Below are 27,417 nucleotides of genomic sequence, written 5' to 3' on the forward strand. Positions count from 1 at the left end.
TGTGAAATGCTTAGTTATAGAGATTTTAATCTAGTCCGAAGTTGTGGACATGCTTAATGTTGACATCTCGCACGTTGTTATCTGCATGAACTCTCAGACGAAGAAAGAACACTAATAAGAAAGTTTGAAAGAAAAGCTCGTGTACTGTTTCTTCATTTAAATTCTGATTCATGTAAAAGATACGCTGCAAGTCTAGTTTGTAAACGATCTGCAAACTGATCACAATAGAAATCATTAGACTTTCCTTAATACAAAAGAAAAAAAGATTTTCTAATTCACAACACATGTTTAATGTCACTTTAGAACATAGGAAACGTTCTTAATATAAAAAACAAAATCAAAATCATGGTTGAAACACACTTCAAAATATAAAAGTATTTAAAGAGAAAAATTAAGTATTGCAATAAAGAAAATATTGTTTTCGTGGTATTTGTGTAATGGGAAGAATCGCGTAAAAACCACCATTAACGGAAATTCGCATTATTTTGCGGCAAAAATTATGACAAAATTAAATTCAAGTAACATACTATCCTCATCTGAACAATTATTGGTAGTAAATAACTTTTTTATTATATAGCGGCTGCAAAAATTCTAGTTACCTACTCATAGTTACTGGAATGCACAAATGTACACATTTAAGTTTTACTATTATTTAAATTGTGTTTTATCAAATGGGTTCGCAGTATAGTGTGACAGGTAAAGCTAGGTATCTCAATATTGTAGACTTAATTTTTTGATCCTATTTTATATTGTTTTAGTTTGCGGCTGCTGGAAGCAGAAAGAGTAAGATTAATAGAGCTTGGAACAAAGCTACTGGGTTATGCGGCAAAAGAAGACAACAGCAATTCAGAGGAGTCTCCGGTTGAACCAAATAGTACTGTCTAGCTGGGAAGATATATTTATCTACTTACTTATACCAGGATTTTATAATAGTACTAAAGTATTTTTATTTGAAAATTTAATGTCATCAACTCATTAGGATGGATTTATTATTTTAATAAAACATTTTTACCAATTTGGATGGGTTATTCCATATACTTAGATAATATGAGAAGTGATCAATGTTATAAAAGGTTTAATTTATAAATGTTAATAAAGATTGAAGAAGCAAAAGAAGTATAAAAATAAAACATTTATATTAGTGGGTTGATGTGTAACGTTTGTAGAAACTTGTATTCTGGCTGCAACCCTATAGAAGTCACCAATCGTAGATAATAGTTTTAACAAATTTTTCAAATAATAAAATAACAAGATCTCTCATATTCCTCCTGTTGCTTGAATTTCCCGCCAGGCCAAGCATGTGACTACTATTTTGTCATACTGACGTTAGATGTCATATGTTATGTCATACCCTCACAACATCAATTGGAAGATTGCTGCGCTTATGGGAACATGGTCAAATGTGGAAGTGCGCAGTGTTATACCTTTCTGCGTCCAAATAGCACCTCACCATCAAAAACTCATCATCAACTTATGTAGGTGTACACTGCTAACGCCATATCAAGGAAACAGATTAGATCTGATGCACTGAGTTTGACTACAACCAAATAGATGTGCAACAAACTGGTTGATAAGCATAGATACATACATCGTCCCCATTTGAAATGGTTTTCGGTTCAATGAAGAAGAAGCAGGACGTAAGGAAATTCAGAACCGGCATGGAAGTCCTGAAAAGCGTTATCATATGGACTCAGGAATTTTACGTAATTTCTTCGATGCCTTGATGTACTGTTAGTAGAAGTGGTTTTAAAAGCATGATGAATACGTTAAAAATCAATTATGTCTACTAGTGATCTACTACTATGTAAATACAGTAGTGCCATTTAAATAATTTAACAACCGTTCCGTGATTGGTCTAGTAAGTTGATTTTTATTGCAGTTTGAGATACTTTCTAGCTGTGAGGTTACAAGATTTCGATTGCATTTAGTAGATTTCGATATGTGTACCGTTGGCGGCCCTGCATATGTACAACCGATATTCTATCTCCTGACGTGTTCGTGCCAGCATAGTTAGTGGGATGGTTCGTAATTCGCTGTTAAGATCATTTAAATCTTGAATTTTCTGAACACGCATCAGATCTTTTACGTACCCCAAAGGAAAGACTTCAAAGGCATCAGACCAAAGTTATGAGGAGGCTAAGCAATTGGTCCTCCTCTGCCGATCCATCTGCGAGGAAACCGCCTGTCAATAGCTACAACATGACTACTAAAATATGACGGTGGTTCGTTGTGTTGTAATAGTAAGCGCTCACTGTCATCTACTTGTAGAAACACAGATTGTTCGAGCATGCCACCGTACACAGCATCGTTCACATTTTGTTTACTAAACAAATGGTTGCACAATACAGTCACTCATCAGTCCACACCACACATACACTTTTGATGAATCACGTTTGTGTTCTATTACTTCATGTGGTGGTATATACCCACAAATTCTGCACTAATGGCGGTTTACAACGCCACTCGTGTAAAATATTGCTTCATTACTGAACATCACATCCGTCAGAAGACTTTGCCACCAATTTTACCAGGTATGATAGCAGCAATTTTTACTCTTTTAGGCATGGAGTTAATTAGTGCATCACTTAAATACTGTAAGCAAACTTCAGTCTCTTGCGTACTACTTTGTATATAGTAGATGGCGTGGTCCCAAGTTTCAAACCAAGAAGTTTTAAGGACTTTTGGGACTTTGCACACATGACACTCTGATTCGTTCCATAGTTTCCTCGGATACGCCTGCCCTTTTTGGGTGATTTTCCCTTCAAAGCAGCTCCTGTTCTTTACATTGTTTCAGTCATTTAAGGATAGTCTTATCTATTTGTAGGAATATTCCATACTGGCAGTGAAAGTTAAGTTATACAGGAACCACTGATTTAGTTTCAAATAGCCAAATAACGCACTATGCTTTCTCGACTGGATTCTCCATCGACTGCCCGACCGATACCGTGACCGCAAAAGTTCTGGTAAAAGTCAAGTGGAGGTGAAACCTCCTGACGCAAGAATCTCATCTTTCCGGGAACAAAGCTTATGAGCTCCTTCAAAGTCTGTAGAAAGAAAAAATGCATTAGTTTAACACAGAAAACAAATTTAAAACATTTAGAATCTCATAATTCTTTTATAAAGACCTGCATTAATACTACGAATAGACGAGTATGTTATTCAGTGAAATACAGAATTCAATGAAACATTAAAAATTGTCTCCTTAGAAGCTGTATGGATCTTCTATTATTTTATTATTATTATTATTATTATTATTATTATTATTATTATTATTATTATTATTATTATTATTATTATTATCGTACGAACTTGTGCGAACCTTCTGAATGACAATACTACATATATATATATATATATATATATATATATATATATATATATATATATATATATATACTGCCGTCCTAAGCAAAAAGACCTTAACTCCGCATTTTTCGAAAATCGAGATATTGGTATGGGAATGTTCGTAGTACAATTCTGCATCTATCTAAAGTGAAAACATGAAATGAAATCTTTAAGTTTTACGTCCCACGGTTATGCCGGTTAGGCTAAAGGAGACGGTGATGATGAGAGATGAGTGAAATGGTGGAATGAAGAAAGTGGGAGGAAACGGGAGAACCCCGAGAAAACCCACGAGCACGGTGTTTGTCCACCACAAAGTTCACTTGGCGGGAGCTGGGATCGAACCCGGGACCCCAAGCACCAGAGGTGAACGCTCTACCACTGAGCCACCGCGCCCCCCTTATCTAAAGTGAAATTGACGTGGTTTGACCAATAGGTAAGGGGTAATGACGTCATGAGTGTTTACCTTATGCTCAAAACTGTAACTGAAAGTAAGCAAAAAGACCTTAAGTGGCAGTTCATAAGCAAAAATATTTAACTGTATTGCCATACAAAGTTTAGTGAGTTTAAATATATTTAATAAAGTTTACTGAAATACAACAAATTTGAACGAATAGCCGAAGCCAAAACGCGCTTTGCTTATTTTCTCGAAAGTATGTGAAATGGAGATAAGGCCTTTTCGCTTAGCAGAGCAGTATATATATAAACCACTTCTACTAACAGTACATCAAGGCATCGAAGAAATTACGTAAAATTCCTGAGTCCACATGATAACGCTTTTCTGGACTTCCATGCCGGTTCTGAATTTCCTTACGTCCTGCTTCTTCTTCATTGAACCGAAAACCATTTCAAATGGGGACGATGTATGTATCCATGCTTATCAACCAGTTTGTTGCACATCTATTTGGTTGTAGTCAAACTCAGTGCATCAGATCTAATCTGTTTCCTTGATATGGCGTTAGCAGTGTACACCTCTATAAGTTGATGATGAGTTGATGATGAGATTATATTAGACTAAGTGGATACAATTTTTTTAAGTAGCAACAGCTACAAATAAATCACCACAATAGTTTTAAATCTGCAAATTGCCTGCTTACTAGCGACATCTATTAGAATTAGCCAGGCAGGCGATGCAGCTACCGAAATCTATTAGCACAACTGTTTACTAGGAATTAGCGTGACACACTGGCATACAAGGATGTTATAAAATAGAGGATCTGCCTATATCTATCTTCATCATATGAACTCAATGAAGCCAAAAAAAAAAAAAAACGAGCATCGTCTGAGCCGGCACGTCTGATTGGCTACTCTCGTTTCCGCCATGATTGTTGTCTCGAAACATTGCGATCTTAGTGCCGCGGAGTGGGCAGAGTAGGTGTGGCGAAGCTGTGACGTTTGGCTTCACGATTTTGTTGTATGGGCAGATCCTCTATTTTATAATATCCTTACTGACATATTTGTCTTTTATCAATATGGTTATTTATTTTGGAAGTCTTACATATCTACTCAGAACACAATGCAATGTGTTTAGCCATGTAAACGGAACAGTAGCGAGTGTATATGATAGGAGGAATAATCTGGAATGATTTTTTTTTTTTTATTATTTGAGCTTAGCGTCCATTTCAGTAGCACAACTATTTGAGACGTGGATCTTCAGCTTAATGTGGGAGCCGAACCACATGAGCTCTAGCTAGGAATCGTACCCGGGTCTCCCAGTCCATGGAGCTAAAACGTGCCAAGCAGAAAATCGTCGCTGCGCCTCGAAGAACCGCTATCTGTTAAAACCACAACTTTTCAGAACAAGGAAAAAGCATTCCGAACTCTTAACGTTTTGTCAAATACACGGAAACACTTGTAATAAAATTGATTCTGCATATATTATGCACTGAGCATTGTTGTAGCTTGCTTCAACAGTATTGTATTACTACTTTTGTGTTTACGTAGCACCTTTTGCGCCTTTATAAACATATAGAGGATTTGTATACACTAAACAATGCGTACGTGATGAGGACCAGAAGCCTTTAATTTCAATCTATATGTTTTTCGTTGTTTTGGCGAAACAATTGAATATTAACTTATGGCACTATAAGGGACACTGCCTGACAGCTTTCTGGTTTATTTGCACCACATAACTCCTTTTCGACAAAAATTTCACATAGCGGTTCTTCGAAGCGTAGTGACAAAATGCTAATTCAGCGTGAGTAAAAAGTGCACTGGTGCCTCATTCCGCACCAATTTGAATCAATAAGATGGATTTTAATGAGAGATATAGGATATTACATACTTATTTTAGGACTTTTCTAACTGGTATCCCAGCCTGGATTGACTCGAATCAGAGCAAGCTTTGGTCAGTGCTAAAGCATCAGAGCTGATAGTGACGAATCAGACCGATGCTGCCAAGTTTGTTTGGCTTAGATGTGTATGTTCATTAGGTGATGAATTGATTTCAATTTTAACCTTTCTTTCAGCACCGAGGTTATATGAGACATATATCTGCAGCTTAACTGGAATCCGAACCACATAAACTTGCACTGCGAATCGAACCGGAGTCTGCTGCATCAAAGGCACGTACGCTAATCATACAGTGAAGAGGGAGCTCCAGACATGTATGCGTGGTTATCTGTACCGTTATCTGTATTCGATATTCGAGAATCGATTTTTTGGTGCTGTGGCGATATTTTGGCTTATCGCTTTTCATTCATTATACGGATAAAAAGCAGAGCAAAGTTGTTTGCTAAATAACATCATCGTATTTTAATGGCATTAACAGTGAAATGAAAGGAAGAAGATTCAAGGTATGCTGAACAATTGAGAATTCTAATAGTTTTTATTTAATTTAGCTTAAAAGATCAGTGTGCGGAATAAATAAATAAATAAATATTTCTTTTATAAATTCAATATCAACGAAACACATGGACTTTGGAAACTCCTTTAAGCTCCATACATTGAAAACGGCCCCATGCCATGCTTCTGGAGAAATAATGTAAGTAATGCACAAAGAATCTATTCGAAGTCTAAAGAGTTATCTGGACATAGAGCAAGTAGAAAGATTTTGATTTGTTTAAAAATTTGATAATGTAACCGCTTTCCGGACCTGCCCCCTGCTATCCCACCAACGAACACTTTCAGGAGACCTGAACTTACCTGGTTAAGACATCAAAGAACATTTCCTAAAAAGGATTACAGAACTTTTCCCGGATCGCCCTCCGGTCTCAACGATGAGACGAGCATCAAGCATCGAGAGGTTCGGATGTCTTGTCTCGAAATCCTCATGGACATCCAGATGATCACTCAGACCACGACACACAAAATTATCATTCATCCACGCAAAAAAAAAAAAAAAAAAAACATTAATTGGAATAATAGTATGCTTATTTATTAAATTAAATGCACTATATATATATATATACCGAGCGAGTCAAAAGTCCATTGCCATAGGCCAACTCGGTAAGTATTGAAGATATGAAAATATGATACGAGAGCATTTTCATTGCCAAGTGTGGATTGTCAATCTAAAATGGTGGAATTTTCGTAATCAGACCAACCGTTTAAACTCGACACTGGTATAGCACCCAATAATAAAGAAAAATGCAACGTTGCCACGTCAAGATGGAATGAAATAATCTGGACCGTGAAATACCCTGGGCGAAGGAGAATAGAAAGGGGAGAAAATTAAAGAACAAAGGAGGAGACCTATTGGCAGGGCCCACGACACTGACGTCAGCACCACAAGGGGGAAGGGATGGAGAAATGAGGTATACGAGGAAGACAAACAAACGAAAATAAGTCGTGTCGTTTTCTGACAGGTTTACTGTGAGAGGTAAGCGTGCTTAAGCCAATATCCCAACTGAAGTAGCCTGTTTCTATGACCTGATCCTACCCTTGATTTATTGATTCAAGTGTGGAAGGAAAGGGCTAAGGGAATTGTTCGGGCCGCAAACGCCGAGGTTACAGCGGCCCTGTTAGGTAAGAGGAATGGGGAAGGCAGCAGCCCTGGGCAGTGTAGAGACCAAGGATGTTATAAAATAGAGGATCTGCCCTTACAACAAAATCTTGAAGCCATACGTCACAGTTTCCTCACCCCTACTCTGCCCACTCCGCCCAATAAGATAACAATGTTTTGAGCCAATAATCATGGCGGAAACGAAAGAAGCCAATCAGAAGACGGCGGAAACGAAAGTTGCCAATCAGGCGTTCCGATGCACGGTTGTTTTCTGGCTTCATTGATTTAATAGAATGAAGATACATATGGGCAGATCCTCTATTTTATAGCATCCTTGGTAGAGACGGGAGCATCCCTGCATTCGCCTGGTGGGGCTTCGGGAAACCATGGAAAACCGCAGTCGGGATGACTCGATCGTATCACCTTGTGTCCATGTAATTTTCTATCACTGGTGTTTGCTTGTATATATTTCTTTTCTATATGGTTATTATTATTATTATTATTATTATTATTATTATTATTATTATTATTATTATTATTATTATTATTAGTCGTAGTAGTAGTAGTAGTATGATTATATGTTATTTGGGTCTAGACATTGGTTTCTGTGTTGCTGCTATTCACTCTACGCACTAAGCTCTGTCAGAGTAGTATATCGGTGTTGTTTACTGAAGAAGAAAGCGGGTCAGCAAATCCAATTAGCTGGTGTTCTGTGGTACACTTAAACAAAGCTGGCAAAGTCGCAACCTGTACGTACACAGATCATTTGTCTGAGTGAATTTGATCGTTATCACCAGAGAGCAGTGGTGGAATTAGTACATAGCAATCGGAGCTACCTGTGCCACACGGCTATTTGTTCGTGGAGTGTCTAATGCGACCGCTCTGGATGATTTGAGAGTAGTTCTCTGTTATCGATTTCACTTGTGACACGTGTGTTTTGAGGATGTGAAATATATCCAATGCAAGAAAAAGATGAAATGGTGCTCCGTCATGCAGGTGAAATGAGTCAACGGGAAGCAGCAGCAGAGTATCACAGGCGTAATCCAAATCAGGTAGCTCCGTCCCACCAACTCATTTCGATACTCATGGCGCACTTTAAAGCCACGTGCTTGCAAAAGTAGCAGCTAGTCCTGAAAGACCAACACGGAAAATTGCACAAGAGATCTCCATATCTCAGAAGTCGGTCTCCAGAATGTTATCATGTGAACGGTACCATCTTTACAAGATACATTTGGTACAAGCGTTACATGGGGATGACACAGACAGACGAACAGAGTTCTGTGAATGGTTCCACTGGACACAAACACAACATCCTACGCTAGAGGCTGACAATCTATGCAGTGATGAGGCTATTTTCCACCTCAACAGCACAGTCAACAGACACAACGCTGTGTGTTGGTCTCGCGAGAACCCCCACATAGTTGTTGAAGCACACAATCAAGCCCATCAGCGAGAAATACACGGCAACGTCATATTAGGGCCCGTGTTTTTGCCTGATAGGTTAACATCAAACCAGTATTTACATCATCTGCAAACTACATTACAGCCGTATCTGAATGAAATGCCTTTGGAATCGTCTCGTGTATTTTATTTCCAGCACGACGAACATTGCCACATTACGGCCACACAGTGCGTCAATAGCTCAACGAGGTGCTTCCTGGCCGATGGATCGGTCGAAGGGGTCCCGTGGAATAGCCGCCCAGATCACTTGAACTCACAACATTAGACTTTTACTTGTGGGGCTATCTAAAGTCCTTTGTGTATCGGAATAGACCCAAAACCGTGGAACAGCTGCAGGAGAATATTCGGAACGTGTGTAGAGCAATAACACCCCAAACACTCCGGCGTGTGCGACGCCGTAACCGTTTGTGTCACCAGCAGGAGGGGTACCAATTTGAGCATCTATTGGCATAGTGTCCAAGACTGTTGCGTCTGGAAGCAAGTGCCGTGCGTGCGTGAGTTATGTACATTTCTTCTCACTAACATGTACAGTAAATCTGTCAGAAAACGACACGACTTATTTTCAGTTGTTTGTCTTCCTCGTATACCTCCTCTCTCCTTCCCCTCCCCCTTGTGGTGCAGACGCCATTGTCGTGGGACCTCCAAACAGGTCTCCTCCTTTGTTCTTTAATTTGTTCCCCTTTCTACTCTCTTTGGCCTAGGGTATTTCACGCTCCAAATTATTTAATTCCATCTTGTCCTCCACTGAGTGGCAACGTTGCATTTTTCTTTATTATTGAGTGCTATACTTGTGTCAAGCTTAAACGGTTGGTCCGATTACGAAAATCCCACCATTATAGATGGATAACCCACACTTGGAAATCAAAATGTTCTCTTATCATTTTTTCATATCTTAATAGATACCGATTTGGCTTTTGGCAAGGGACATTTGACTCGCGCGGTGTATATATATATATATATATATATATATATATATATATATATATATATATATATATATATATATATATATATATATATATATAAATAAAAGAAAACAATCAAACATTAAACACGGATATGGATATAGACACTTGATTATTTCCACAGACATCAAATTACACTACACATTTCACGACGTTATAGCCTTTTACTTTTGAATCTCATATATATGTGGATGAAATATTATATTTGGGGGTTCACCACAAGCACTTTTCTCACACCACTAACTAGTGCACATGGGGATTAGCACTGTGGGGTGACACTAAGGGTAATCCCACGAAGTAAGTTCCTGGCTGCTGCGAAGAATCCTTAAAAAGTTGACGGTATTATCCAGCAGAATAAACGCAAGTATTAACAATGTATAATTAGGACATTGGTAGAACCCGTTTACTAATTATACACACTGGGTCAGCGGACCCGGAACTTTATTACATGGGGGGTAGCCGTTGTACGAGCCCTTGGTCGGCTATGAGATGTATGTCCTTGTACTTAATGCCATAGCGAATCCAACGAACGTGTTCGTTGCATCGACACGCGGAGAAAACTTCTTGAGTTGAGGTGTTCGAGGTGCGAGCTGGGTTCACCAATTGGTCAATGTTGGCAGTTCATTTTAAAATGTAATCAGGTTAAGCCACTTGTATGGATATGCAAATTAAGTGTTGAAACAATCTGCGTTAATTCACAGTTCACTGGCCACAAGAAACTACGATAATTAATCGTGAGAACTTCTAGATAAAAAATGGCTGAACAATGTTGCTAAGCAATAGTCTGGCAAGATTCCAGCTGTCGATGCTAAGTATTACCATAAGTAATCGAAGAAAACGCTTAATTCAGTTCCAAATAACTATAGAACGTAGTCTTTGCATATTAATGACAAAGGCAGAAGCACCGAGGATCCAAGTAATAGAAATAAGATTATCATACATATACTTAAGAAAATGATTGTGGTCTTTGTTATTCACTAAAATCTTCTTACCGTGAAAACACGTTTCACGTATATGTATAGTGACCGGCACGTAGCATGCCAGCTCAAGGTCACTGCAGACGAATTCTAAACAGCGGTCCTACCGTCAATCAGCTTTCCAATAACCGGCAGTGGTGCAAGCCGTACGCAATTATTCCAGCGTCCAGTAAGAACAAGTACAGTCAATCACAGAAGGATTAATACAGATAAAAAAAAAAATCCTTATAGTAGAAATAATAAAAATAAATTAATAATGACATGTGTGCATGTATTTCTGTTCTAAAATTTATTTTGAGATCGAAGTGCATTATTTCATTCAAAATGATGTCATTTATATTTTATAACCCATCTTTATTTTAATCCGGGAAAATACATAATATATTTAAATTTTATTACAACTATCCGAAAAAATAACATGATTGGAAATAAATATCTATGTCTTTAGTTTAACACGAACAATAGCACCTATTTGTCGTAAAGAACGTCTTCTTTGGGCAGAAAATAAACGAAAATTTCACGTCTCTATATTAATCAATACTATGTAAGATGCAGAGGCGGACTGGGCCACACGGATACCCGGAAATTTCCGGGTGGGCCCTGCCGTCTGCAAAATAATTTAAGATATTGTTCGATTAGTCATAACTAATTCAAAATTCCATTCTTGTTCATGGTAACCAGTGGTGAAACTAATGGGCCAGCAGTGCTAGCGAAGGGGGCCCCTGCCCAATCTGTAGCCTTGTTTTTGAAAAATCAATAAGACACTTTTAAAAAGTCTCAAAAATACAATTATTAAAACTCGAAAATGTAATCTCGTCCATAATTTTATGTATTCAATAATGTGATGTGCAATCGATAACATATAAAGAGCATGGAGCTGATTCTTCTACGGTAACGAAACCATATGAGACATGGAGTTGTTGGACGCGAGTGATAGCGATAAATAATGGTCTCTTGAGCATAACGGTGATGTCACAAAACGGGTCCGCGAGGGAAGCCCCAAAAATCGAGCCACGAAGTTTCGAGCTTGGGTCCCTTCTATTCACCAATGAAATATGTAGTTCTTGGACGTGGGAGGTGGCAATGGAAAGGTCCTGGTCACCTGAGCACAACGTTGATGTCACAAATCAAGCCCGGGCTTGATGTCCTTAGATATCTTGCCTCGAAAGTATAGGGTCGGGTCCCTTTTATTCACCAATGAAGCATGGAGATTTTGGACATGGATGGTTCCATTGGAAAGGGTCAGTTTCCCCTCAGCACACCGGCGATGTCGTAAATCTGGCAAGGGGTCCGAAGATCAATAAATCGGACATCAAAGGGTGCCATATTCTCCATGCTTTTCGCTCACAAAGTAAGTTTCCTTTTTATCCTGTCTGAATGTTATTCAACCCAAAATTACAAGAGAATATTGTGATACTGCATGTCAGTAAGAGAGTGCAATATATTTGATATCGAATAGAAGGGACCTGAGCCCCCAAATATGTGGGGCCCGAATTCTTGGGTTTTTGGCCACGGAACCGATTTCTAACATTACCACAGTGCTTAGGGCACCCGGTTCTTTCCAACGTCACAACTCGTGTTTTCAACTCCATGTCTAACACGGTTTTCTTGCTGTAGGAGAATTTTTATGGAATATTCTCCATGTTCTTATCCAAGAGTAAAAAAGACATTACAAAGCTGTGAAAATTAACAGGGCATTAGATTGGGGCAATTTCTTTTTATCGTATATATAAAGTACACGGCAAATAGTGAACCCCAATGGAAACACAACCCTCCTTTCTTGCAAAACTATTTACTTTTTAACTTATGACTTTTATTATTAACTTATGATATTTAACTAATGGATATCAGAAACGTAAAGAAGCAGAGAATAAAGCACTTATCACAGCGGAAGTGATTCAAAGCAGCGAAAAATGCTTTTTCTACCAACTTCTCAAGCGGTAAAGATACGCTTTATATTTTTTAATATCTTGCATTTATTTATTTGAATTTGTGGGATGTCAACGACAAAGCAACTTACCTCAATAGAAATAACAAGGGGAAGACGTTACTCACGGCTAGTGCCAGATTAATCCGCGTGGAGGCCTCCAAGCTACTCGAAAAATCGACCTCTGCCAGAAAAAAAAAAGTAGCTAGGGATAAATAAAAACAAGATGAAACGTGTGCGCGCGCTCTAGTAGAAAAGCAATAACTTTGAACTAACTATAAGTAGAAAAGTATGTACATTGGCAGCTAGATTGGAAATAACCATCACTACTTTGCATTACATTACCACTATCGAAGTTCACACTTATAGATAGATAGCTGGAAGGGAATGAGGTTTTACGAAAAAAATTGTCATTTTAACTTGCAATATGTATAGGGAAAAGGGAAACTTTATTTGAATAGGCATTTATGACATTTTTGACCTAAGCCCGTCTCAAGACCGGGAAATCACGTTCCCACGCTTCCGAGCAAAATGATTTTTACATCAAAGTTTGTGCTGTTCGTTCCGTTTTTCTTTCTTGATTTTGAGAGGGTGATTCCTAACTGCCGTTAGTAGAAAAAATATTTTAGACTATAATGCTAATATGTTATAGTAATGTTCCAATTTAATTAGTGTTTAAGAAGTCATCAAGAAATTATTTCTTATCAAACTCAGTGTGCTTTATCAGAAATGTATTAAAACCTTTCCTCTAAACTTCTGTGTTTTCGAAATGTTATTTCCTTTTTTTTCACCTCCGTAATTGGGTGGTTACTCAATGTCCTTCATTATATATCATGTAAACAAATCTACAAAGATAGAGTATTTTTTGCTCAATAAAATTATGTTTATTATAATTTATTCACTCATTTGCATGTACCATTCACGAAAATTAAATTTTCATAATTTTGAAGATTAAATCGTATCATATTCAGGTCTCTTTCAATATAAACAGTAGCTGCTTTGAAGGCACACGTACGATTCATTGCAAAGATTTTCAGTCTGTAGAAAATAAAGAAAGCAAAATAATATTTGGCTATAGATACGCATACACAACTTTACATTTCGTGAGGACGGGGGTTTAGCCATCCAAGTCTCCAACTAAGGGGTCTTTCCTAAAAGGGCAGTCCAGACTCTAGACCAGCGTTTCTCAACCTTTTTCAACTTGTGGCACACTACAGGTGTAACTTGATTTCTTGCGGCACACTCATATATTATTATTATTATTATTGTTATTAGTAGTAGTAGTAGTAGTAGTAGTAGTAGTAGTAGTAGTAAATATAAAATACAGTGGCATTTTTTTCTCTGTAATTACTGATCTCCTCACAGAGAAGAAAGTTCGATCGCAGGTTTTCCCCCGTGATAAATCATTATGCATATTTTACATTCTAATTTAAAACTTGACAACAATTGCAATGAAATACAGGACTCAGGTTTCTAAAAATACAATTCCTTTTTCTAAAACTGTATCCAACCTTACACAAAGAAGATAGATTACTAAATAATGAACGAACAAACAAATCTCTTACTTTTAAAACACAAATGTAGGTATGCACGTTTGCTTTGTCGAAAGGATTGAATAATATTTTAAAATTTCAAGTTACGAAATTGTCTGCAACAATAAACAAGCAATAATGGTCATAACAATGATCACAAATACTTTTTTCAACGTTAAAAATATACAGAAAAGTAAGTCAGTATGAAACTTGACATTTTTCCCTATGTCTTGCAATTTGATTACTATAAAATTAATAATTTTGTTTCAATTTCCTCGCGGCACACCAGCGGCCCACTCGCGGCACATCGGTTGGGAAACGCTGCTCTAGACTATCTCGGTATTCATCAAGGCCCTTAATCATCATTCTCCGGGTGGGCCCTTGTACTCCCAGTCCGCCTCTGGTAAGATGAACGTAATTCCAGTATGTGAGCGACAATATTTTCGCGCATTTACTAGAATATTATGTTCATGTTTTATACACAAATGCATACCTTATAACTTGGAGACACTGCAACGTATATTCTGCAATGCAAAGTAGCTAACTATCCTGCCAATCCTGCAACAGAATAATTTGAAATCTCGCCTCGGCTAGCACATTATGACCTTGAGCAGCCATGCTACGTGCTGGCGACTATATGAGTGAACGATGAAAGACTCTTTTATTCTAATTCGTGGGAAAGAAATCAATACTTGCAGCTTCCATGGAAGTAGGAAATTATTTGCGTCGCAAAAATAAAGTATAAATTGAAGAATGATTTCTGTCTTTCTAAAATATACAGAGCGTCCACAAAAATTACTTACACAACCTAGTGACGGTTATAATAATATATTGTAAAATAACAGTCACTCTCGCCGAAAAAAAAATATATATATTATTAAATGATAAACTTCGACTTCTAAAGTATCCATCTGGAAATCGAAGATAAAAACCGAAAGTACAGATTTCTTTGCTTCCTAGTGAATTTTTCTTTAAGCTAAAAAGTGAAAGGTATTTTTCATACCTATACTGTGTTGTACTAGCCCAATACGAGTTGACCCGGACCATGCCAATCAGAACGGAAGCCGTTTATATTACGTCTGCGACATAAATCTTGCATTTTGAGGCCTCATTCCGTAATGGTATCCGCGATATTTTCGGATCGCAACAGTCGCAAATGACGCATCAAGTTATTATTTAACTGAAATTTGGACAATTTCACACTAAAACGCAAATTTTGCGTTTTCTTATCAATATTCCCTAAGGAATGAGGCTCTTTAAATCATCTACAGTAACTTTTTTTCATGGACTTATCCTCAGAAACTCTAAACGTACATTTTATGTTAGTTGCTGTCCAAAATTCGCACAGGGGTCTTATTTAGTAACTGATTTTGGAAAATTTGTATTGCATTCCGTTGTTCCCCCCAAATTCTTGCAATAAACAATACCGAATGAAGTCTCTAAAGTTCTTACCGAGATATACAATGTTGGAGCCCACATTTATGCAATACTATGGTGAAATATCACTGAACTAAACAACATGGCAACACTGGATCAATGTTTTCGCATTTGTTCTTTTTTGTTTGCTGTGTGTGTGTTTCAGAATTTGAAATGGCATTTTGTGAGGTATAAGTTTTCAAGAATAATATTTTACATTAAAACTAACAATTTTGTTTTAACATATTATAAAATTTATTCATACTTTATTATAAAGAGTGTCGTGATAAATTACAAGTTTAAACACAGGAGAATTAAATATAGATAAAGAGTGGTTGTACACACGTGCATAGGATGCAATAACACAATTTTTGTTTGACTTTTTGTACATGTATTCTAAGCAGGGGTAAGAGTGAGGGGGCTTCTAAATCCGTTAATTTGCAACAATAACAAAACAGAAAAACACGTTTGAAAGTGCAAGGAAAGTGTTCTTCAAAAATTCCTCTGTGCACATTCATTGTAGGAGATTTTCACAATTTCCCACTCATGTAAATAGTGGACCGAGAGTGTACCATAAAAACTAGTGTTAAACTAACCTGCAGTAGGTGGTCATTAAGAAGCAAGCATGCTATCTAACCGAGCCAGGCAAGGAGTGCAGCAAGAGGCCCAAGCGGTAGCTAGTAGGTGCAGGTATAAAACCTTCCATGTGCTCACCTTTTTTCCCGCACTATCAACACGCTGTTCACAAGTGTTCGAAGTGGGGAAAAAAAAAAAAAAAACAGGTGGTATGTTTTATTACGATTTTAACTTGGCAAACCGGCTATCTAAAAGTTGACATACAGTGAGGGTATGTTTCCTAAAATATTGCATTTCTATTTACATAATGACTGAAAACCACTAGATAGCTTCTCTTTAGTTACGGGGGGAGAGGGCCATGGAGAGACTTTTATCCCTCGCCAACAATTTTCTGAAAAAAAATTAAAATATTCCCTTATGTTGTATTATAGAGAATTATACAGGAAAATGGTCAAAAACCGAGTTTTTATACTAACAATCTTCTACGGGAAAGCTCCCGGACCCCCGAATTGACTGAGGAGTATTCCAAACCTCCGGAAGAATCACTCCCATAGCAGACAACCTTTAAATCCGCTTATGCTGAAAACACGACATATGAATTAAGACAAGAAGACACACACACACAAATCAATATGGCTCATCAAACTATAAACTAGGTTAAATTCTTTGAAGATACCTCATTTTGAAAACAAAAAGTGGGAAAAAGGTAAAAATGTCGATGTTGTCAAATTAGAAATTATTTCGGCCTATGTTTAGCAGAAGGGGTCCAGTTTTTTTCTCTAAAAAATGTTACTATTTTGGTAACTTCTGCTCACATTCGGTTAGTTTAGGATAGAGTTGGTTAGTTTAAGTTAGGTTAGGCTAGTTTAGGTTACGTTAGGTTAGTTTAGTTTATATTATATTAGTGTAGGAGTCCCGCATAATTTTCCAAAAAATGATAGAATTTCGCTTATTTCTACTAATATTACGTTAGTTTAGGTTAGTTCAGGTTAGCTTACGTTAGTTTATGTTAGGTTAGATAAGATTTGGTTACGTTATGTTACGTCTAAGTACTTGCATCACTCATTTCTCCTGTAAATTTTGTGTTTTTTACGTGCTTCTGGACCCCTTGTACTAAACATACTCCATTATTTCTACATAAGAAATAAAATCTGTATAAAAATGGATTTATTAAAGGTATTTAACATCTACTCTCCCGTGACGGTATTTCTTAATCACTAAAATACCAGAGGCGGTATGCCTTCTCATCAAAAAACCAGAGGCGGTATGGCATACCACCTCACCTCGACCACTATGTATTTCTTTATTTTGTTTCATTGTCTTCCTACATTTACCACACTTTGTGCTCAATTTCAGTAATCCACACCTCTTCCACAAAACGTAATAACTTCTGCTCCTTACCGACATACATTGTTATAAACGTGAAAAAATCGAAATGTCACATAAAACTGCTACCTATCAATAGGAGTAGGGACATCCATGTCAAATCAACAAGTTATCAGACTTGACTATCTCAGATTTTTGTAAAAATTGGTGCACAGCTTTATTACAGTGGGAAATGAAAAAATACCAAATATTTCCCCTCGCCTCCTGAAAGTGTCCATACTGGGTCTACAAAAATTTCAAAAAGGCATTTTTTTTTCGTTACAGTGATTATCAAAATTTGTCATAAAATGGCTAATTAGTGCACTAGAGACATGGAACAAACACCATTTAAAAGCTTAAAGACTGCTCTACAAGTTGTACTTTATTGATAAAACGTGTACAATAAAAAATAATACCGTATTTAAAAACTTAAAATAAAATCTGAATTTTGAATTTCGCACTAATTTGTCCCTGGAATTTGTTCAAAATTGTCCAGATTCTAGTCTTATATGTGTACTAAAGTTGCATTTTGGGCACTCAATGGGATCCGATTCAAAAATTCGACAGAAACCAAACATTGCAAGATATTGACCATGCGAATATCTGTTCAGATCGATAACCATTTGCCTGTAGCTATTTTCCAGCATCATCAAAGGAACTTATATTGAACTTTATTTATTCCTTAAGTATTCATTTGAATTTAAGCAATTATCCACCTTTCGTATTACGTTTCCGAACAGTACTCAATACAGGACATTATTCCTGTTAGTCAGTATGGATGTTTCTAAATTTATATTGGTAACATTGGTACATATTATTTTCATTCCTTTGTTTCAGGATTGCTGTTACATACATGTGGAAGTGCATCATTGAAATAGAAAACAGAATTTATTATAAAAGGGAGGGATATGTTTCCCTTCCTTTCACAATATTTGTTTCAAATGTGTTTTGAAACACTGTGGCACTGTTCACAATCACTTCACATACTTTCAGCACAAACAATTAGACTGACGTGGAATAACCCATATTTTAGTTTGGAAAACTTAAACGTGTAACAGTTTCATTTATTATCTACTTTTTAGACTTCCTAAGACTTTAAGAATAAAATAAGTAAAACATTTCAATGATAAAAGATAGCTTTTGAGATTCCTTACATCCGATTGCTATTCCCAACCAATCCTGCCAATTACAATGCATTGCACTCTAAACAATTCAAAAGGAAAACAACTCTAAATTATCCCTCCACCCCCACCCGCCTGTTTAAGCTACCAAAACTGGGAAAACTATGTGAATATCAAGGGTATAGAAGCAAAACCTGCTAAACCCATTTTTCAATTTTGACAAGAAACGAAGAAAAAGTGAGCCTTTATGTTTCAAAATTGTTGAACAATTTTTCTGTTTACTGGTCACTACTTAATACAGATGAGTGTATAATTTTGACAAAGACTGCTTACCGTAATTTTCTAAGCGTGATAAGGAGCGCAGTTGACGGTACAGTTTACAATATGTGTAAAATATATTTTAGATAAATACTGCTTACTATAAGTAGATAATTGGGAGAAGGAAAGGAGATGGCATATATGTGTATATAGAAGTGATTTTGACAGAAGACTGCTCAGTATAAGTTCCTAAGTATAAGCTCAGTTGTTCATGTGTGTGTGTGTGTGTGTATTAGAGAGATTATTTATTCTGACAAATCCTGCTTTCCTTAACTTTTAAACACGTCAACGCTATGGCCATTACGTTGACAGTCCCAAGCCTGGATAAAGTATGAGGAGAACGAGTACTAATGAATGAAAGGGTAAGGTTACTCTGAAGCATGATTAAGCAAGTATTAATACGTATTGGCACGGCTAGTGCACTCTCAGGTAAGCTGTCGGGTAGACGAAATGGTGATATGGCTTCACTTTTGATCCACGACCAAGTAGATGTGCTGTCAAATTATTCAATAGTCAGATGACATATTTCGCATGATTCATGATATTTTGTGTTCAAAATCGGTGAGGTTTAAATGTTGAAATTCTTTGCTTCCTTGATGATTGGAACAAAATAAAAACTGTAAGGAAAGAATAGTGTAGAAGTTAAAGAAAAGAATGTCACTTAGTAGGATTCCAACCAGCTACAAACCTTTAAAAAATAAATAAATAAATAAAAGCGCACGGCTATGTAGCCAACTACTCTTCAGTTGTGTAAAGCGAACGAGCTCGTATGCAACCCGATTTTTAATGATTTAATTAAAGGTTTTCTGTCGAAGAGTTGCTTCTTTACTCTTCGCTTGACTGCACGAAGCTTTCTGCACTTGACAAAGCACTATTTTGTTCTGAAAGTAACATTATGTGAAGTAACGAAATAAAAATTGAGTATTTCAGACAGTATATTGTGAATTGTGCTAGTTAGGTATGCTTCGTTACTCTTTCCCTCAATGCAGTTACTTGCTAAAGTGCAGTTTTGCAATTAAGATTTCGTAAGATTTGAGGAGTGTACATGGCGTAAATGATTTTGAAGCGAAATTTTTATGACCAATGTCTTTGAAAAATGGTCGTTGAAAAACATACCTACAATAACAAATTCTTATCAGACTTTGGACCTTAATAATGGTAATGAAGTAGATCACTCTGATATCATGTCTCTGAGGTGTAGTTACTCGCAAAACTGTCTCATATACTTAGTAACATTAGCAGATACAAGACATTTCTCTCCATTCTTCATCAGGTTTGTACAAAATTGTTTGAGATACATAATATATACTTTGGTCAGTGGTAATGCTTAAGGTAAGGATAGTTGTAAAGCGAGATGGTTATTGCTGATCATATTCTTTAGTTATAATTTCGTGCACTTACCAAACTAAATACATTTCCGGTCCTTCGTGGTCCAAATAGATAAACATGGCGTGAGCTGCATTAAACAAATTATTTATGGTGGTTTTCGTGGGCATTATTATACACAGAAACTCAGTTTTTTAAAAGGGGGCGCGGTGGCTCAGTGGTAGAGCGTTCACCTCTGATGTTTCGGGTCCCTGGTTCGATCCCAGCTCGCGCCGTGTGGACTTTGTGGTGGACAAACACCGTGTTCCTGGGTTTTCTCGGGGTTCTCCCGTTTCCTCCTACTTTCTTCATTTCACTCATTTCTCATAATCACCGTCTCCTTTAGCCTAATCGGCATAACCGCGGGACGTAAAACTCAAAGATTTGTTACCTTATACTTTGTATAATGTAACATGGTCCAGGAGTTTTGAGCGTCCAGTGTATATAAATAAAAATTTTATCTTTATTGGAACTTTTAAAATATGTTTATTTATCGTATTATGGTAAACGTAGGTCGCAAATTTTGCGTAAATTTTATCAAAACGATAGTTTTAAATATGTATTCCATGAAAATACATGGTTACTAATTATATTTTGTAAGTTTTACATATTTAACCGAAAATAGTGCATTATTTTAGAAAATAAGAGTATATTTTATCGTTTTATATGGTTTTTAATTTATTTCTATGGATATTTTGTTATAGGGAATCTTCAAAAGAAAACTACAAATTTTATTTCGTAATTTTCTTCAAAATTCTAAATTTGGAAAGTCAGCCATAATTTCTTCTTTATGCATCTCTTTGTTTCGGAGTAAATTATCTGTGATTGGGTCATCCGCAATCACAGCTATGGTTGAGATTTTTCGGCTTCTTTGATGTCAGGAGAAAAATCGATCATCGTATAGTTACGTCATCAAAAACATCCAATTAGGGATCTTCTTCCCGTTGTCTTTGTCTTTCAAAGAAGCAGCAGTAAGAGATAGACGTGAAGTTTTCAACGTCTGTACAAAATTATAGAAAAGTGCCATTTTAAATAGTGACGCTCTCTTGGAATGGTGTTTCTCGAAATCGTATAAATGTTGGTGACAGTCTAGATATTGTAGAAAATTGTTTGCAGCAGGTTGTGTAAGACAGTGGTCATAAAAATTGTGTGAACGGTGACTGGCGTCAGAGAAGAAGAGGTGAACTGCTACGCCATGACATCGTGGTATGGTTATTGAACGCTAGGGATTTGGTGGAAGATAAGATTTTATTTTACACTCCTCTGACTTCTACAATCTATCGACCGTCGTGGGATGTATTCCAAGTAAGTGAGAAGTGAGTAAAACAGAAAATCTAGCTTGGGTAATTTAACGTCGAAATTCACTGTTTTGAGGCATGACAGTAAAGAAATGTGGTTTTCTGTGCAAGTAGTGGGTATTAAAATGATGTGCTAATTTTCCAAGTTTTTTCCCCAAAATTCCTTACATATAGATTCGAAATGTGATTCTCCGAGTACACTCAATGGGGGGAAAAGTTAGATTCAACATTACGAAGACGATTGTCATAATAACAAGAAATTTGTGTACCTCAGGCACATACACCATAAATGAACAGCTATGCTATACACCAAATATCACACCAGGTTGCCTTCCATTTCAATTCAGGCAAAAAAATATAAAATTGTACCATCACCATCTCAGATATTGTTGAAACTTTTTTTTATAGCCACTAGACATGTTTTTAAGAGACCCATATTTTTTTGTTTTGTCGAAAAAAATTTTCCCGCCAAGTAATGGGCCATCAAAGACGGGGAGTACAATTTATGAATTGTAGAAGACATGGAAAATGGTCAAGTTCGGAGCCTCACCATTCGGCTATGGAGACAGGTAGAGTTATAATTCTTGTTGTGGTATGTACACCTTGTCTCAAAAAGGTTGAGCGCATTCTTTATTGGTGTTTTGAGGCAAAAATTTTCTAAGTCCAGCTTCGGGTATCTTCGGGAAAAAGTAAGCCAGGTTCGAACCTCCAAGCCAGCCTTTGCAATCGGGAAAAAGTTTGTAGATGTGTTTTTCTTCTTTTAAATATAATAAGACTTGTTACCAAATGTTTAAAAAAACAACATTGATTGAAATACTTAATGATACAATATTTCGAAACCTTTTATTAATGTCACCATATGCTTGTTTGTCATTTAGCTCTCCATACGTAATGGAACCCCAGACAGAAAATACAGGTGGTTTACAGGCGCCTGTGAAACATGCATAAACAGGCATATTTTTACAGGCGCCTGTACATGCGCCTGAAAATGGAACACTTTTAAACGCATGAGACAGGTATGTATTTTTTTCACGATTATTGCATGTTCATTTCACGGAAACAGGTAGTTTTCATGTTGATAAAGTTGCAACCTTGCAACGTGAAAACTGCGTGTAAACAACGTGTAGAGAGTGGAAAGACATGTACGTAACCGGCATATTCCATGTAGTTGACATATACGTTACCTCATGAGGATCTGACGACAGCTGCTTTTCATTTGATAAAAATGTAATTGACATGTTAAATACACGTGAAATACAGGTGTTAGCAAATTAGTGGGCGTGTTAGCGAATTATACATGTAAAGTACATCACATTAAGTGTACATGAAATTTGCGTGTAACAGGTGTTGGACACGCATAAGACATGTACGTTCCATGTATATACGGCAGAAGAGACATGTAGGTAACATGTACATGGGAGCCACATGTAACATGCATGTTAAACGTTGATCACATGTACATGTAACATACATGAGACCTGCATGTTACAGGTGGATTACATGTACCTGTAACATACGTGTTACAGGTGGATTACGTGTACCTGTAACATACGTGTTACAGGTGGATTACATGTACCTGTAACATACGTGTTACAGGTGGATTACATGTACCTGTAACATACATGTTACAGGTGGATTACATGTACCTGTAACATACGTATTACAGGTGGATTACATGTACCTGTAACATACGTGTTACAGGTGGATTACATGCACCTGTAACATACGTCTTACAGGTGGATTACATTTACCAGTTACATACATGGGACATGTCTGCTGCAGGTGGATTGCATGCACCTCTAACATACATGGGACATGCATGTAATAGGTGGACTACATGTCCCTTTCACACACGTCGAACATTTATGCGATGAGCATTGAATGTCCATTGCACGCATATGGCATCATGCATGTTACGTGTGTATTACGCATGCACGTAATCAAGTTGTAGCATGAATTTTGCTTGCTTTGCAATGGAGATGCAGTGCTCATGTCATATATATGTCCAACGTATGTAACAGGTGCGTGTAAACCATCTGTAACACACATGTCCAACGTATGTTAAACGCACATTGCACGTACTAATAACGTTGACTTCAGATGAATCCACTTTGCACCTTCCACTGATATTTGCTCTCTCTTCCAAAAGAATTGCATAAGCCACATGCAGTGGACATTAAAGAGCATTAACGCAAAACAAACTTCCATGTACCGTACATGGGCATATTCGACTTCTAAACAGAAGACCAACACAGAACGTGCAAGGGTGTATTCATCTGAAAGTAAGGTATATATATATAGGGGTGCAAGGGTATATATATATATATATATATATATATATATATATATATATATATATATGTCTTGTCGCACAAACGCATTGTCAAGCAACTGAGTCAACTTATAACGAACCTATTACATTTCTTTCCCTACAAATTTAAATATTTATGAATTTGTAAACAGCTAACAAATAAGCAATTTAAAGGAATTGTCGTTTACCATATTTATTCTTTACAGGTTTGCTCACTATGATAATACTAACTTACTGTTATAAAGAAGAAATGAGATTTTTTATTTTATATTTTTTATTCTTTTGTACAAAAAATACAAAATAATACAATTACATATTTATGTACTTGTTACAATAATTTTTTGACCCATCTAGTAATTCCAATCAACAGTGGTTTTCCGATTGCTTAATCTCGCGGAAGTGATTCTGCACGTGAAAAGTAAAGAACAGATGTCCTACAATACATAGTTTCCGACGGAGCGATTCGAAACGTCGAGGTGCTATACAAAAAGAAATTTTCAAAATAATTTTAGCTGCTATCACCCTTACCTATCTTGAACGAAGTAGATTGCAAGTTTGGTCGAGAGATAAGTTTTTAAAATATATAACCACACCTCGAAATTACACCAATCTGAAAAGTCCTGTTTACGTCCCTTTAACTATTGTCTATATACTAATACTAATATATATATATACTCAATACTGTACGGTCAAACTAACCGCAATCATTACAATTTTAAAAAATAAGTAATAGCAAGCAGAACAAAAGTCCGTTATAAACAATATTTTAAGTACGAAACATTTACCATTCATTCAAATAAAGAAAACTTTACTAGATTACATCAGCACACACACATGAAAATATGAATGAGGAAGCTTATTTCCTAAATTGAAAACGTTATTCTAAAGAAATTGTGAAATACAGTTATGATGAGAACTTCCTAAAGTTTGGAATTGAGCCCCTGAGATCAGAACAGGAAACAAACCTGTTAACATTGTTTAACTGCATAGTAAAAATACCATGAGAGTAGAAGCAGTTACAAGTTGATGAGAAAAATTAAATACAACACTTAATTCTTGCCTAAGTTTGATTAACATTGAATAGTAGGTACAAAAGTCACGAACATAAATAAATGGAGGTTTGAGCCATAAGAAATAATGGCTCCAACTTCCATTTATTTATGTCCGTGACTGTACAAAAGTAGAAGTAATTTCACAACTAAACAGAGTTAATGCAGGTGGAAGTACATTTCAAGTTTGTTTTTACCTTCAGTACCCACTCTAAATTGTTTAGGCACAAATCTACCATGTGTGGTCAGAGAGTTTCTTTTAATTGGAATTTTATGACAAAATTTCAGACTCATTCTTTTCGCTACTCGCTGCTGTTGTAATTATAAACCTGCTAATATGAAAGTTTTGAGAAAAAACTTTTCTCTTCTATAGTTAAGCATATAAGTTTCTTATGTAGCAGCTCATTTGTTAATATTACAAAATCTTCAATAACAGTACTGTTATCAGATTGGAATACATGTGTAATTGGTTGACCAGACCATTGTTCTCTAAACGCAGTATAAACTTGTTTCTTCTTAACAGAAAGAAATATATGTTCTTTGGAACAAGATTCACAATTAGCGATAATGAACGCACTAGATGGAGACCAGAAAATATTATTTTGCTAGGTTTGTTTAGTTTCAATGGTTTATTGGAACAAACATTGTATGAAAAAAAAAAAAAAAAAAAAAAGTTGTTACACAGTATATTTTATGCTTGTGTTGTTGCAAAATTAAAAAAGTTTGAAGCGGGAATTCAATTGGGAAAACAATTCTTAATTGGTGAAAATTAATAAAAACAGTTAGTCTTCATGTCATACTTGGCACATTTGATAAACCAGTAAAGTGTGCTGTACAGCAGCTTGTACAGTTCAACGAGAAATATGGATGTAGTAAGTATTTACAATCTGGAAAATACTTACACCAGGGGCTACGTATTTATCCCTATAATAAGAATGAGCTAAAAGGTCCACCAAGGCTTCATGATGAACATCTGCAATATACTAAGGAAAAGGTATTTGGTGCCAAAGGGAAGTCTGTTTTTTTAATCTTAATTCCTATCAACTCATTGACAGCGCTATGATAGATTATATGCACTGCATATGCTTAGGTGTTTTTAGGTGCCTTACAATGCTTTGGTTAGATTCGAAAAATAAGGATGAGGTCTGGTATTTAGGATGGAAGATTCATGTACCGAATGATCGCTTAGCACAAATTAAAACTCCATCTAGTATTTCACATACTCCACGGTCCATGAAAGAACGTAGAAATTGGAAAGCTATAGAATTTGAGTACCTTTTTTTACTATACTTTCCAATTTTTTCTATATGTTTATCAACGATATTTATTTCAATCACATTCTGCAGATTTTTACACCTATGGCAGGTTTTTTAAGATCAGTCAATGTGAGAAATATGGAGTCGATGGAGAAATGCTTTCATTCGTTTGTATTCCAAATGCAGTATTTATATGAAGAAAAGTATATATCATCGAACATCCACGACCTGCTTCATCTTACAGATTGCGTCAGAAATGCAGGACCTTTGCAGTCATTCTCTTGCTACCCGTTTGAATCTTTAAATGGAACCTTAAAACATCACATGCACGGTACACAGGAAATAGCTGCCCAAATTGTATCTGGATTTGCTGTAGAAAATATAATTTTTAATGATGATTCGTTTGCTGAACTTGCAGTAAACTATGAATTTGTATTAAATTCTAAATCTTACATTTTCAAAGGTTGAACGTATTGATTGTGAACCTGAAACTATTATTCGCAAAGCCCAAGGTATTCTTATCACAAAACATTGCTTTCAGAAACAGGAAGCAGTTAACATACATAAATGTTCTCGAATTGGCAATAAAAAAAACGGGAAAAGTAATATTTTGCACATCTAATCATTGCATTAATAGGAAGCATGATGACAGTTACTTTCTTCTTATTTATGATAGGGTGCTTTACGCGTGTCAGATTTCCGATATCTATATCGCTAATTGTGAATCTTGTTCCAAAGAACATATATTTCTTTCTGTTAAGAAGAAACAAGTTTATACTGCGTTTAGAGAACAATGGTCTGGTCAACCAATTACACATGTATTCCAATCTGATAACAGTACTGTTATTGAAGATTTTGTAATATTAACAAATGAGCTGCTACATAAGAAACTTATATGCTTAACTATAGAAGAGAAAACTTCTAAAATAGAAAAATAGAATGGCCAAAACGAAACACTGGAACTTTTAAAGCAACTAACACCATCTACATTAATAATTCCTGTCAATGACAGAATACCATTCTGGTCTAAAAACGGATGCTGTTCTCTAAATTTGCTATATATTTTACCATCTCTAACACTTTCCAAAATGTTTTCATGTGTTGACTGCGAAGTTGAAAGTTTAGCCAGAAAGCCAGGTCGGGAAAACATATTTTCAAGTTGTTTCAAAATATCTAAGAAAGAAAAAAAAAAAGC

The 27,417-nt window shown here is 36.3% G+C and overlaps 2 protein-coding genes and 1 long non-coding RNA gene across 7 annotated transcripts in view; 2 read left to right on the forward strand and 1 right to left on the reverse strand.

Annotated features, from left to right (window-relative positions):
- The window catches only part of LOC145678557 (uncharacterized), a 112,807-nt gene extending 111,792 nt beyond the window's left edge, over positions 1-1,015 (forward strand). For all 3 annotated transcript variants that reach the window (XM_081748850.1, XM_081748848.1, XM_081748849.1), the window contains one exon: positions 759-1,015. In XM_081748850.1, the coding sequence (XP_081604976.1) occupies positions 759-885 (127 nt within the window). In that variant the 3' untranslated portion in view covers positions 886-1,015. The remainder of the gene's footprint in view (positions 1-758) is intronic.
- LOC145678558 (uncharacterized) overlaps positions 1-27,417 on the reverse strand; it is a 154,708-nt gene that overhangs the window by 77,992 nt on the left and 49,299 nt on the right. The gene's annotated exons all lie outside the window — the stretch shown is intronic.
- The window catches only part of LOC145678554 (meiosis-specific nuclear structural protein 1-like), a 190,008-nt gene continuing 178,254 nt past the window's right edge, over positions 15,664-27,417 (forward strand). The window contains exon 1 of one of the 3 annotated variants that reach the window (XM_081748841.1): positions 15,664-15,752. The gene's annotated coding sequence lies outside the window, so the exon portion shown is untranslated. Of the gene's footprint in view, positions 15,753-16,028; positions 16,254-27,417 lie in introns of those variants that run through there. The other 2 variants (XM_081748840.1, XM_081748842.1) reach the window with 2 other exon arrangements.

Source organism: Thermobia domestica, chromosome 2, assembly GCF_964235325.1.
Source record: "Thermobia domestica chromosome 2, izTheDome1.hap1.1, whole genome shotgun sequence".
Taxonomy (NCBI): domain Eukaryota; kingdom Metazoa; phylum Arthropoda; class Insecta; order Zygentoma; family Lepismatidae; genus Thermobia; species Thermobia domestica.